This window comes from Micromys minutus (assembly GCF_963924665.1).
Source record: "Micromys minutus genome assembly, chromosome: 31".
Taxonomy (NCBI): Eukaryota; Metazoa; Chordata; class Mammalia; order Rodentia; family Muridae; genus Micromys; species Micromys minutus.
Genome location: NC_137966.1, coordinates 17,102,602 through 17,115,644, shown reverse-complemented (window position 1 = coordinate 17,115,644; position 13,043 = coordinate 17,102,602). Strand labels below are relative to the sequence as shown.

Here is a 13,043-nt window from a genome sequence, read left to right as displayed (position 1 = left end):
AGAAAGTAAGTAGAGCTCCTCCCATGGGTCATCCACTGGCTAAGAGCCAGTCTGAGGCTCACCCTGGTTCACATGTAAGTGCAAAAGGATGCTTGCATCCCTCCAACCTTGCATCTCAAGCATCCCAGTGAATGCCCAGAGAATATATGGCAAAGGGCACAGGGAAGAGCATCCTGACTCCCAGGGAGCAAGGGACCAGTCAGCCGTGGGAATAGGTGCATGAAAATGCTTGTGACAACTGTGGTCCTCAGACCCCCCCATTTGAAGACTTTACCATGATGGATAGACTAGACATGGACCAGACAGACTGGAAATGCACTGCAGTGCCTTTCTGGCTTCTGCTTTCTTGAGAAGGCCCAGGCAAAGCATATAGGGATTATTTGCTGTCTGTCCCTTCACCTGCCATTGGCCCTGGAGGTCGGTCTATAAACCCCACGAGTCCAAAGAGAGCAGTTGGCCAGAGGGGACCAACTCCACACAAGATCATCTCTCTCCTCTCCCACAGCCCAGGGTCCTGAGAGCAAGCAAGAACACGAGAGTAGCCATAAGGTCTGGCTCTCAATCCCAGAACCTCCCTTAGAGCTTGCCTTTTGTTCAACCAAGACATAGGCTGGCAAGGTGGACACCTCCTCACTGGAAAAGACTGAATCGTCAAAGAAAGCATGCATCAGGCTAGACCCTGGACACGCCCTCATGGTTACTCTCAGTTCCCACCAAAGCCTATGTGCTTCCTGTGCCTTGTCTGTTATTTCACAAGCTATTTCTTGCTTGTTCTGAAGTTGCACGAGAGAGGTCCTTCATCTTCTGCCAGAAGCCACACAGCCGGCTGCGGTCCCTCCTGGCCCGCACCATGGCCAACTCCGTTGGTGATCACCTGCTACACACTCTGGAGGAGCTGCTGCCCTATGAGTTTGAGAAGTTCAAGTACAAGCTTCAGATCGCCAGCCTGGAGAAGGGCCACACTAAGATCCCCCGGAGCCAAATGCAGATGGCTAGGCCAGTAAAGCTGGCCACGCTCCTGCTAACCCACTATGGGGAGGAGTATGCTGTAAGGCTGACCATACAGATCCTGCAAGCCACCAATCAGCGCCAACTAGCAGAGGAGCTTCGCCAGGCCACAGGCCCAGGTAAGTAGCCAAGCCTCGTCCCAATTAACAATAAAAACTGATATTCCAACTGTGGAGGAGAATCCTAACAGGTGGACCATGAATGGAGAGAAACCTAGAGAATTCTTTACTCCATTTTTTAAACTAATAAACACACCCAGACTAACGTCAGGCTAGCAGAAAGGGCTGGAAATTCAACTACAGTACCATATCTGAAAATCTCATTATCCACCTAATTTCAGCTGAGAGTTCTTTAGTCTACTTTACAAGGACGTTTAAACATTCTTTACTTTTAATGAAAGATTTCTTCAAATCAAAACATAGGTTGTTAATTATAGGATATCTCCACTATGCAGACTTTGAAATTAAGCCTTATCATTTTAAGCTTCAATATACTGAAATTGCAGGCAAGTCTGCTTGCTGTTTTTGTTATTTTTTTGGTTTTTATTTTTTGACAGGGTCTCACTATATAGCCCAGGCTAGCTTCAAACTCAGAGATCCCCCTGCCTCTGTGTCCAGAGTGCTGGGGTTAGAAAGTGTACACCACACCTGCTCCAACTAGTTTTCGAGAACCTCCTTGGCCTGAGATTTTCTTCAGTTTGGGCAATGACTAAAAAAGATTCACTTCTATAAGTTTCTTTCTTAATTAATTAATTTTATGTGTGTGGGTGTGTTGTCTGCATGTATGTGTGTGTACCACTTGATGTCCACAAAAGCCAGAAGAGAGAATCAGATAAGTTACAGATGGTTGTGAGATACTGTGTGGATGCTGGGAATTGAATCTGGGGGCTCTAGAGGAGCCTCCGATGCTCTGAACAGCGGAGCCACCTCTGTTTCTCCAGGCTCTTATTTTAATTTTATTTTGCTCATGTATTTGTGTCTGCCTGCACATGTAAGTGAACCCTGGCATAAAGGTCACAGGACAACTTGGAGGAATTGATTCTCTTTCCTTTGTGGGTCAAGCTTGCTGGGAAGTGCCTTTACTTACTGAGCTGGCCTGCTTTCATCCTTTTTTTGTTTGCTTTGTTTTATAAGTTGGATTTCACAGCTATAGCCATGCATGCATTCATAACAGTAACTAACCCAGCTTTGATTTACTTTGTATTGTGTGGATCTGTGTAATGGACGGCTGCTGTCTAGAATGTTCTGTTCTTTGCTTTTAGTAACTTCTAAGGAGTTCCTCTCTCCCTTCCCCCAACCTCAGTCTCGAATATAGCATAGCTTCATGACTGTATCTGATTGTCTTTCCAGAACATGTAACTGAGAAAAATAGAATTGGTGGTTCTGTCCAGTCTTCTGCAGAGAATAAGGACAAGAGTGTGAAGGTACCAGATGATCCTGAAGGTGATGAAGCTCAGCGGAATGATAATGAATCAGACACCCTGCCACCCAGCCAGGGTGAAGTGGGGAAGGGACCCCAGAAGAAAACACTGGCCAAAAGGAAGGACCAGAGAGGCCCGGAGAGCCTGGACTCACAGACCAAGCCACTGGCCAGGAGTGCAGCACCTCTCTATAGGAGAACCCTGGTCACCCAGTCCCCAGGGGACCAGAAGAAAGGGGCAAGTGCCCAGCTCCGCAGGAATGTCAGCTCTGCAGGGAGACTGCAAGGACTCAACAACAATGTCCCAGGGAGGAGAGAAAGCAAGAAAGCGGAAGTGTATTTGCCTTCAGGAAAAAAGCGACCCAGGAGCCTTGAAATTACCACTTATTCAAGAGAAGGAGAACCCCCAAATTCAGAAGCTCCTCAGACTCAAGAGGAAACAAGAAATGGGGGTGTCATTCACATGAGAGCATTTACCCTGAATGGAAGGACTTTGGGGGCTCTAGAAAGGGGTGCAGGGATTCCAGAGCATTCCATGATGCTGGATGAAGAAACATTCAGAAACATGTCTTCCAAAACATCATTGATTGGGGAGGAGGAATGCACTACATCATGGACGCAAAATGGAAAAGGGGATCCAGAAACCCCAGCGAGAGGAGAGAGGGCTGACAGCATACTCTGTAATGCCTGCAATCCAGAAGTGCCTTTGTTACTATGTGAAAAAACAGCCCAAACTCCAAAAGACCCAGCATCCTTAGGACAGGCCACTTGCAAAGGTACTCTCCCCCAGCACTCCAGAAAATGTAATGCAGGCCCAGAAAAATGCACGTCTACACATCTTGCACAACAGGTTGCATCAAATTTTGGTTAGTGCTAGAGCCCTTAGAAGTTCTTGTGTAGAGGCACAGGCTAGGTTAAGAGTCTAGAAAGGAACGGGTTACAATATTGCTTACCCACAGTGACCCCACAGGGTAAATCTTGGGCCAGAGATTTCACTAATCACCTTTCTCTGGGCAGGGAAAAGATGTTGACCAAAGCTCTCTTATTGGGAAGTTAGTCATCAGGATTGTGTTTATGAGAGACAGAAACCACCAGCTTAGGTGAACAACACAGAAACTCGTTCCTCTTTTACACAGCTGACTGCAACTAAGACTTTTGCTGAGCTGTTCATCTGCCTTGAGGCTCTTTTCTTCTTCTTAAATTCATAATGTCGCCTGGTCCCACTCACAAGTATGGAGGGAAAAAGGGACACTGTGTTATAGAGAAGGGAGTAGGGAATATAGAGGGTCAAAGGGGACATCGCAATATAAAGAAGGCTTTTTAAAAGTTTCTAGAAGCTGTCTGTCTTTGCTCACTTCCCTTTGACTAGAATTTGATCAAATGACTTCTGGTAACAGCTCAGGAGGCTGAGAGTTTTGTTTTGGAGTGAGCTAGAAGGAGCAGCCATCTAGGCAAACTACTTAATCTGTGACAAGAATGGTTCCTTAGGGGACACTATGACTTTTGCCTGTGAGCCAAATTCCTGGGCCAGAGAGGGAGAAGGAAGAGATAGTGGGGTGTGCGTTTCTATTTCTTCTGTGTCTCCCGCCATTTCTGATGCATAGAGACATGATCCGCCTTGCAGCAGAACTTTCAGACCTGTTCTGTCCTCGATGTGAGATTCACCCTTTAGGTTTATAAAGTCTCTTTTTTTACCTTTACTTTTGATTCTTGAATGGGTGCAGAGGATTCGCCCAGCACACAGGTTCCAAATGCTGCCATGCTTTCTGACCAGTTTTTTTTTTTTTTTTGGTTAGGAGTGAGGATCTGTCAATGAATATGCTACATAGAGACCAGCCCTAGGAGCTCTGCCTGGAGCTGTGGGCAATCTGTGATAGTTTGATATAGGAAAGCAAATGCTGTCAGTGTGATTTGCTTTCTTTCATATGACCTGCTACATCTGTGTCTGCGCAAGGGGAAAGCATAGGGTCTGTAGCAAAGGGCCACAGGTATCTCACAGAATAGATGCCGGAGAACGCTAGGCCCAGAAAAGCAGAAAGCATTGCCCTCAGTCTCGGTGATCTGGTGACAACCTTGTTTGGATGGAAGCCAGACAAGAGCATGCTGGGAAGTTAGCCAGATCTGGGGATATGTGTTCCCTATGAACGAATGCTCTCCTGTAAAAATCTTGGGTTTTCCACTGAGGAGATTTTCCCACTGCTGTGTCTCCAGGAAGGTCGCAGGATAAGGCTGCATGCCCTCTTTGCCACACCCAGGAAGGAGACCTGCACGGTAATACCTGTGTACAAAGTTCCTGTAGCTGCTCCGTTGTTCCTGGGGATCCCAAGGCCTCAGGCAGATGCTCCGTATGCTTCCGCTGCCAAAGTTCACTTTCAGGAAAGGGCCGTGAAGCCCAAAGCCCCCCGTCCCTTCCACAGTGCCCACGTCACATGAAGCAGGTGCAGCTGCTCTTCTGTGAGGACCACAAGGAGCCCATCTGCCTCATCTGCAGACTGACCCAGGAGCATCAAGGACATCGGGTGCGTCCCATAGAGGAGGCAGCGCTAGAGTACAAGGTAAGGTGTTCATTGCCTGGCTCCATCTCTCCCTGGGAATTGGACACTTGGGCCCTGTGTTGTTTATCAACCCCGTCTGGGATGGGGATGCATTAGGATTCCTGGGCTCTAAATGGTAAAAACACAAGATAAACCGGGATGGCAAAGAAGAACTGATAATTTATATTGTTCAGCATCCAGTGAAGTCTAGATACCCCCTCAGGGATCATTGGTGCTCTGCAAGGCTCTGCAAGGATCTGCTTCCCTAGGTGATGAATTCACACCTCTTCTTTCCTAGAACCTGCCCCCCCTACCCCATCTCTTGCTTTCAATTGCAGCCCCCCTCGCCTGGCTCTGCTCCCAGTAGCTGATTCTTTTCTTTAGAATTGGTACAGGCTAGAAATGACAAGAGTTAAGAGTCAAGTGTGAGCACCCTAACCCCTACTCTTCTCCAGGAGCAGATCCGGAAGCAGCTGGAGTGCCTTCGGGAGATGAGGGGATACTTGGAGGAGCACAGGCTACAGGGAGACAAGAAAACAGAGGATTTCCTGGTGAGGTCCTGGGCCAGTCTCTCCCCTTAACACCCCCGTCTATCCCCTTGCACAAAACAGGAGGGAATTGAGAGAGATTCCTGAGAGGCTGTTCCCATTTACAGGGCAGCAGGGGTGGTCACTTGTTGAGTCTCAGTGGCGATGGTAGGTAGGCCTAAGGCAGCTCATATTTATAGCTCCCTGTCAGGGAGGAGGGATATCACTAAGGACCTGTTCACTTTCTCCTTCTCACAACTAAACAGGTTAGAGAAACTAGAGGTCACTTGAAAAATCCTCTGGATTGTTTTCATAATTATAATCAGAGCCAGAAATGTAGCTCAGGTGGTAGAGTCACTGCCTAGAGTCCATCAGGCCCTGAGTTCTATCCCCAGTCCAGCAAAAACTAGATATGGTGGTACACACCTATAGCCTTGGCACTTGGAAGGTAGAGGCAGGAGGATAAATTCAAGTTCACTGTTAGCTACATAGCAAGTCCAAAACCAGTCTGGGCCACATTAGACCCCTACATACCAACATATCTCAGAATATTGGCACACACTTGTAATCCTAGCACTCAGGAGGAGGAGGCAGGAAGAAGGCCACAAGTTTGAGGGGAGCCTGGTCTATATTACAAGTTCCAGGTCAGCCAGGGCTACATAGTAAGGGCCTGTCTTAGAATGAAAATGCATGTTTTTAATTAAAAAACTATGTATTGTTTAATTATTTAATTATTATTTAATTAATTATTGAATAACTTTGATTTATAAATTTTGTAGAAAGTATGTTGACTCTTGCAGGCCTTTCCCTCAGTTCTAGGGACAGAACTTAGGGTTTTGTACCTGCTAGGAAAGGGTTTTATCCTTGACTTAAATCCCAACCCCCCCTTTGGCTTTTTGAGATTAGATCTTGTTATATACTCCTAGATGGCCTGGATGTCAACGGCTCTAGAATGACCTCATGCTATCCAAGTACATCTGCAATATCCTATCTACAGATAGGATCATACTCTGAGGTACCAGGGTCTGCAACATGAACATTTTGGAGGGAAAACTGTTGAACCTAGTACCATGCTCAATAGGTTTTTGCAAGAGCTAGCTCCTCTTATGCTGCCTGTTCTGGAAAGTTCCACTGATTGTTCCCCATTCTGGAGCCCATGTCTGTAAGAGGCTAAGAGTCTTAGTTACATTTATGTTGCTGTGAAGATGGGGGCCAGAGAAGATGGCTCAGCAGCTGAGAGCACTTGCTGTTCTTGCAGAGGACCTGAGTTCAATTCCCAGCACTTACTTGGTGTCTCACAGCCATCCATAACTCCAGATCCAAGGGATCTGATGCCCTTTTCTGACTTCCGAGGGCACCAGGTACATACATGGTACATACATACATGCATTTGGGAAAAATATTGTTCATATAAAAATAAAGTTTAAGATAGTTAAACTTTAAATTGCCGTGAAGAGACACCATGACCAATGCAACTTATGACAGAAAACATTTAACTGATGGCTCATGGTTCTAGAGGGTTAGAGTCTGTGACCACCATGTCTGGAAGCATGGTATCAGGCAGGCAGGCTTGGTGCTGATAATGCACATACTCTATATGCATTAGGCCAAGTGAAAGGGGATCAGGGAGAGGAGGGAGAGACAGACAGAAACAGACACAGAGAAAAAGAGACAGGGAGAGGCAGAGAAAGAAAACTGAAAATGGTGTGGGCTTCTGAAACCTCAAAACTCAGCCTCAGTGACATACCTTTCTCTAAGACCACACTTCTTGATTCTTCCCAAACAGTTCCACCAACTGTGTACCAAATATTCAAATATATGAGCCTTATAGGAGTCATTCTCATCCAAATTTCACACCGAGAAAGCCTGCCTCTCATCCAGCTTTATCAGATGAGTTTGGAGGGCATCCCTAGATACATACTTTCAGCCCACAGCCCACACCCATACAGTTCCCAATTCTATGTTTCTCAGAAACAAACAGAAACCCAGAAGCAGAGGGTTTCATGTCAGCTTGAGAAGCTATATCAGTTCCTGGAGCAGCAAGAGCAACTCTTTGTGACCTGGCTACAGGAGCTAGGCCAGACCATCAGCAAGATCCGAGAGACATACTGCACCCGGGTTTCTCTACTGGATGAGCTCATTGGAGAACTAGAGGCCAAGCAAGACCAGCCAGAGTGGAAGCTCATGCAGGTCAGTGTGAGTGTCCCTGTCCTTTTCCTGCCTGATGTGAACAATGGCATGTCTCTGACTCTTACCATCCCCAACCCTCCCAAGCCAGCCAGCAATACCATTAAGGCCTGGGATGGGACTTGGTTTCTGTCTTAGTCAGGGTTTCTATTCCTGCACAAATATTATGACCAAGAAGCAAGTTGGGGAGGGAAGGGTTTATTCAGCTTACACTTCCATATCGCTGTTCATCACCAAAGGAAGTCAGGACTGGAACTCAAGCAGGTCAGGAAGCAGGAGCTGATGCAGAGGCCTTGGAGGGATGCCACTTACTGGCTTGCTTCCCATGGCTTGCTCAGCTTTCTTATAGAACCCAGGTCTACCAGCCCAGGGATGGCACCACCCACAATGGGCTGGGCCCTCCCCCCTTGATCACTAGTTGAGAAAATGCCTTACAGCTGGATTTCATGGAGGCATTTCCTCAACTGAGGCTCCTTTTTCTGTGATAACTCCAGCTTGTGTCAAGTTGACACAAAACCAGCCAGTGCAGTCTCAATGACCCACAGTGTCTCTTGAGCTCATAGCTCTTTGATGAGGTCTCTCAGGAGCCCAGAACATCTTTGCATATAGGATGTCCCTGCGCATCACCCAAGAAAAGACCAGAAGAATTTGAGGGTGGCTGTACTTTTGGCTCAGGCAAAGCTTCCATCCTTGTGATTAGAATTAGCATGAAGGAGAAACGATCATATTTACTGGCACCCTTGCAGCTGGAGAGTCACAACTCTTGGAGACTGTTAATGGAGAGCTTTTCTCTTTTCTCTCCTAGGACATTGGAGTCACCTTGCACAGGTACAGAGAGATCCCGTGGTGTCCCCCTTAGGTGACTTGCAGAAAGCATTTGGATGAGACAGTCCTAGGAAAGAGCTGGGTCTGTAACCCAGGAGTCCTGTTTTCGAATGGATGCCATTTGTTTTATGACAAGGTTCCCAGAACTACCTCTGGTCTCAAGTACTTTGGGGGGGGTACTTGGGGATCAATTTGAAGGTGAGTTGAGCCCAGCAGGTAGGGAAGAAAAAGGTGAGCTGGAAAAGGCTACATCTCAGAGTTACTTAGGAACTTTACAAAATCCTGATTTCAAAGCCACAGTTTGAGGTTGGGAGTTGGGGGTTTGTGGATTTTTAAAAAGGATTTTTTCTATTAAAATATGCATATGTAATATAAAACTTGTTTTTTCATGCCCGCAGTGCACATCTACATTGGTGTGCACCTGTTCGCACCATCTAACTCCAGAACCTTTTTGTCTTCCCACGTGAGAACTCTTTACCATTAAACACCGTTCCTCTCGTCGCCTGGCAACCACCAGTCTGTTTTCCCTGTTTGTTAGTTTGACTGTTTTAAATACCCCCGTATTATCAGAATCGTACAAGGTTTGCCCTTTAGCCTTTGGCTCACTTTCATTCCACACACATTCACAGCTCATTCATGTTGTAGCTGCATCAGAATTCCACTCCGTTTAATTGCCAGGTGACACCCCCCTGTATTCGGGTACCACGTATCACCTGTTCATTTGTTGATGGGCATTTGGACTGTTTCTACCTTTGGGCTGTTGGGAACGGTGTTGTTGTGAGCACGGTGCAAGTGCTGCTTCAGATGCTGCTTTCAAGTTCCCAGATTTTACACCTACTGTATTTCCACCCTATCTGGAGATTTTTAAGGGACCTGCATACTACTTCTAATGGTACATGCATCGTTTTACAGCTCCTCCCACAGTGCTAATTTCTTCACCTCTTTGTCACCAACTTATAATTTACTCCTACTATTTTTTTTTAAATTTATTTATTTATTTTTTATTGCCGTTGTAATGGCCATTCTAATAGGAGTGAAGTAGCATTTCATTTTTCTTTTTTAAAAATTTCCATAGAAATAGTAAAGTATGATTAATTTGTCACAGAGAACTCTGATAGCAAGACTAACTCACTGTGAGTTTCATAGCAGTAGTTCAAAGATGCCGATGTGCAGCTGAAGTTGAGGCCCAGTCTCAGAGCTCTGAGTCTAGGAGAGACTTCTTCGCATCACCTGAACTGGGATGGTCTGTCACCTCACAGGGCTTCAGATGACATCTAGTCTCCTCTGGCTGACAGTCTCTTGTCCCTAGGGCTAAGATGATGACCGCCTCTGAGCTGCTGGGCACTCCTCCAGGTGTTAAAGAAAAGCTCCGCCTGCTCTACCAGAAGTCCAAGTCTGTGGAAAAGAATATGCAGCAATTCTCAGGTCAGCGAGCCTGGAGGAAGTACTCCCTCATCTCCTCCCCAGGGTTCTGGCAGCTCAGAGCCTGTCCGTTCCCTTCCCCACCTGGCTCCAGCTTCTTTCTGATCTAACTTGTTCAGCCAACTCCATTCCTTCTGTGTTCCTTCCTCCATTTTAGAAATGCTGAGCTCCGAAATGGCATTCAGTTCTTCAGATGTAACAACACGGGAAGGGCAGCAGCCGGACACAACAAAAGCCCAGGGCTTGGTCCCCAGCGTTCGCCTGAAGTGTGATGGTGCGCTCGCACAGGACTGTGATGTGGTGATTTACCCAGAACTGGAAGCTGGAGGGTCACAACCTCAAGATTACCTTCTGCCCCAGCCAGCTCAAGACACACCTGAGCTGTGTGAGATCCATTCTCGGAACAACAAAAGAAAATTTAAGTCTTTCCTGAAATGGAAACCTTCATTCGTAAGTATGGCGGGTAAGAAGCCGATCAAGGGTTTTGGTAATTATCCTTTCTCTGTTGCTCTGGGGGAACTATTCAGAAGAGGGGGGGATTACACCTAGAATGGAAGCACAAAACAGGCCATGAGAGGCTCCACAGCTCTGCTTGTTCCTTCTGTGTGCCTTTTGATAGAACTCATGGCCTGGGAAGCATTGGATGATGAATGCAGAGTCCTAAGCAGGAGAATCGTTATCTTTCCTGTGGGGAGAGTGTAATTCTGACCCCCTGAATGGGTATACTTGAAACCTTATTCCATCTTTCTTTTCCCCCCTCTGTAGTCCAGAACAGACTGGCGCTTAAGAACATGCTGGTAAATGCCTATATCAAGGCAAGTAGTGGCCTTGGTTTATTGGGTCCCTGTATGTTTCTATCCCCTGCCACGATCTCAGTAAATCCCCTCTTCCTTAGACTGGGAGCATCTCGGGAGAAGCCCGCAGACCCTCACTCCCAGCTAGTTATCCTTCGTCCCGCAGTTCCCGTGATTCGGACCTAGCAGCTGCTCACCCCAGCCTCACCTCCTCTGATGACCTGAAGAGTGTGAGATTCGGAAACAAGGCGTACCTGCTGCCCGGCAGTCTCCAGGGATTTTAAAGTTACAACCACCACACTGGGGACTCCTAGCTTTGACTCCAGTTGCCATCACTGGGAGGTGGAGTTTGGAGACAAGACAGTTCAGGTCCCGGGAACATGCAAAGCACTGGCGAGCAGGAAGGAGAATGTAACTCTGCCGAGAACAGCTTCTGGGCGGTAATAATATTAACAAATCAGGAAGGCCCCAGACGGGCAGGCAGCATCCTAGGCTATACAGCTGGGAGCAAGACGACACGCCCACGGCCACTGGCTTCTCCCCTTCAGTTCCCATCTATAACCCTGGGGCACGTGATGAAGAACATAGCTCTTCTGACCATCAGTCCTGCCAGTGACCAGATACTTCACCGAGTGCCCAACATTGTGCCGGAATTCTGGCTTATGTCTCATATTCATGCACTCAGAAGCCATCAACGTGGTGTTGGCTGGAGCAAGCGACATACAAATAGGAAAATATCAGGCTGGGTGTGGTGCTACACACCTAAGAACCTGGGAGGCTGAGGCAGGATGGTACCTGTGAATTTCTAGCCTGATGGATTTTGGGTTACTCTGACTGTGGTCCAGACTCCATACAAAAAGAAAGAAAATAATACTGGTACTTGTATCATTTAGTATTATTGCTGTAATAAAATACTTTGATAAAAGCAATTGGTGGAGGAAGAATTTATTCTGATTCATAGTTCAAGGGTTTAGAGCATCCTGGCAGAGCAGCCCCATGGCAGGCACTTGAGGCAGATGGCATCCGCCATCGCGAGGCAGAGAGGGATGGATTTCAAAAGCCTGTTCTTTTCCTTTGGTATGCAGTTCAGGACTCATACCTAGGGAATGTTGCCACCCACATTTTATAGGGTGGAGCTTCCCAGCTCAGTTAACCTACTCAAGATACACTCACGCACATGCCCAGAGGCTTGTCCCATGCGTGATTCTAAATCCTGATGGGTTGACAATATTAGCCAACACAGTATACGAGAAGCACACCAAACCCTGGCAGATGTACTCCAATACTGTCAACCAAAGGCAGCGGGGGGGGGGGGCGACCACAGCAGTGTCGTACTGTGGTGGTCAGAAGAGGAAGTGTGTAGCTATTGCATAATACACCAAGAATTGGTACTTGCGGATGTTCTTGAGACAGAGGATGTCATTTCATGTCCCCTCCCCAGGGAAGAATGTGTCCATCATTCTGTTTGCCCTGGTCTTGAGGACACATAAAATCTATAGAAGAGAAATATGAGGAGCCCATTTTCCCTGCCTCATTTGTTCTAACTCTTTTTTTAAATTAAATATCTTATTTATTTACATTTCAAATGTTATCCCCTTTTCTGGTTTCCCTCTGGAAACCCCCCTATCCTATTCTCCCTCCCTCTGCTTCTATGAGGTTGCTCCCCTACCCAGACACCCACCTACTCCACTTCCCCTCCCTGGCATTCCCCTACACTGGGGCATTGAGCCTTCATAGGACCAAGGGCTTCTCCTCCCACTGATGTCTGACAAGGCCGTCCTCTGCTACATATGCAGCTGGAGCCATGGGTCCCTCCATGCGTACTCTTTGGTTGGTGTTTTAGTCCCTGGGAGCTCTGGGTGGGGGGTCTGGTTGGTTGATATTGCTGTTTTTCCTATGGGTTTCAAACCCCTTCAGTCCTTTCTCTAACTCCTCCATTGTGAACCCCATGCTCAGTCCAATGATTGGCTGCGAGCATCCACATCTGTATTGGTCAGGATAACTCTTAATGAAGCACCTTTCTGGTTTTAAAGGCGGTGCCTTTAAAGAAACCATCACGTTTAGCTTTCCATATCATGTATTCTATTTCCAATGCTTTCCCTCCTATCTCCAAGCCCAATCTGAAGACGCTTACATTCCAATAAATCTCATACCTCAAGGGAATTATGCATCAGCCCCTTTCAGGCTGTCTGCCCTTATTCCTATCATTATAAAATACTAGTTTCCAACTTTTTGTTTAAAAATTGATTCTATTTGTTTGTTGTATTGTGCCACATTAACATATACGATTTAAACATAACTATGAGGGCAGGCTGTACATATTATAC

At 46.8% G+C, this 13,043-nt stretch overlaps 1 protein-coding gene across 1 annotated transcript; it reads left to right on the top strand.

Annotated features, from left to right (window-relative positions):
• Nucleotides 1–850: 850 nt before the first annotated feature.
• MEFV (MEFV innate immunity regulator, pyrin) lies at nucleotides 851–11,000 on the top strand (the record flags this gene model as incomplete). Its single annotated transcript, XM_080942319.1, has 10 exons — nucleotides 851–1,127; nucleotides 2,358–3,203; nucleotides 4,639–4,982; nucleotides 5,417–5,512; nucleotides 7,460–7,678; nucleotides 8,481–8,503; nucleotides 9,810–9,925; nucleotides 10,080–10,372; nucleotides 10,688–10,719; nucleotides 10,883–11,000. 10 exons carry the CDS (start codon nucleotides 851–853, stop codon nucleotides 10,998–11,000), a joined length of 2,364 nt encoding a protein of 787 aa, XP_080798445.1.
• Between the last annotated feature and the right edge of the window lie 2,043 nt (nucleotides 11,001–13,043).